Source organism: Sinocyclocheilus grahami, unplaced genomic scaffold, assembly GCF_001515645.1.
Source record: "Sinocyclocheilus grahami isolate Dianchi unplaced genomic scaffold, SAMN03320097.WGS_v1.1 scaffold525.1, whole genome shotgun sequence".
NCBI lineage: Eukaryota > Metazoa > Chordata > Actinopteri > Cypriniformes > Cyprinidae > Sinocyclocheilus > Sinocyclocheilus grahami.
The window spans coordinates 77,141-77,684 of NW_015505704.1; the positions used below are offsets into that span (position 1 = coordinate 77,141).

Consider the following 544-nt stretch of genomic DNA (forward strand, 5'->3'; position numbering starts at 1 on the left):
CTGTATCTGATCATGTCTGGTGTTTCAGGGAGGACATGCACCTGCAGATTCTCAAAGCGTTCGTGGAGCTGCACGAGTTTTCAGATCTTAACCTGGTTCAGGCGTTACGGTGAGAACACAAGCTCTTCTTCATCCACAGACGAGCAGCTGAACTCGTCTCATTTCTATTCGTCTCGTTCTTTCGCAGGCAGTTCTTGTGGAGTTTCCGTCTGCCGGGTGAAGCTCAGAAGATCGACCGCATGATGGAGGCCTTCGCCACACGCTACTGTAACTGCAACGCCAACGTCTTCCAGTCCACAGGTCAAACTCACTCACGCCTTAATATCTAATGACTGATAAACAGGTAATACATTCAAAAAATATATAGGTCTACAGTTAAGATTTATGTATTGGAATTGCATATACAATTTCCATGTATCTACACAGTTTGAACATAAATAAACAAATTTAAAATAATGCATATCTGTCAATCACACATTAACAGATTTCCCATACAGCAAAATATTTATTTTCAAATATACAGTGGGTACGGAAAGTATTCAGA

At 41.2% G+C, this 544-nt stretch overlaps 1 protein-coding gene across 1 annotated transcript in view; it reads left to right on the plus strand.

The window, feature by feature from the left end:
* LOC107555099 (cytohesin-4-like) overlaps positions 1-544 on the plus strand; it is a 17,595-nt gene that overhangs the window by 8,851 nt on the left and 8,200 nt on the right. The window contains exons 6-7 of the mRNA XM_016237788.1: positions 29-109; positions 188-300. Of these exons, the coding sequence (XP_016093274.1) occupies positions 29-109; positions 188-300 (194 nt within the window). The remainder of the gene's footprint in view (positions 1-28; positions 110-187; positions 301-544) is intronic.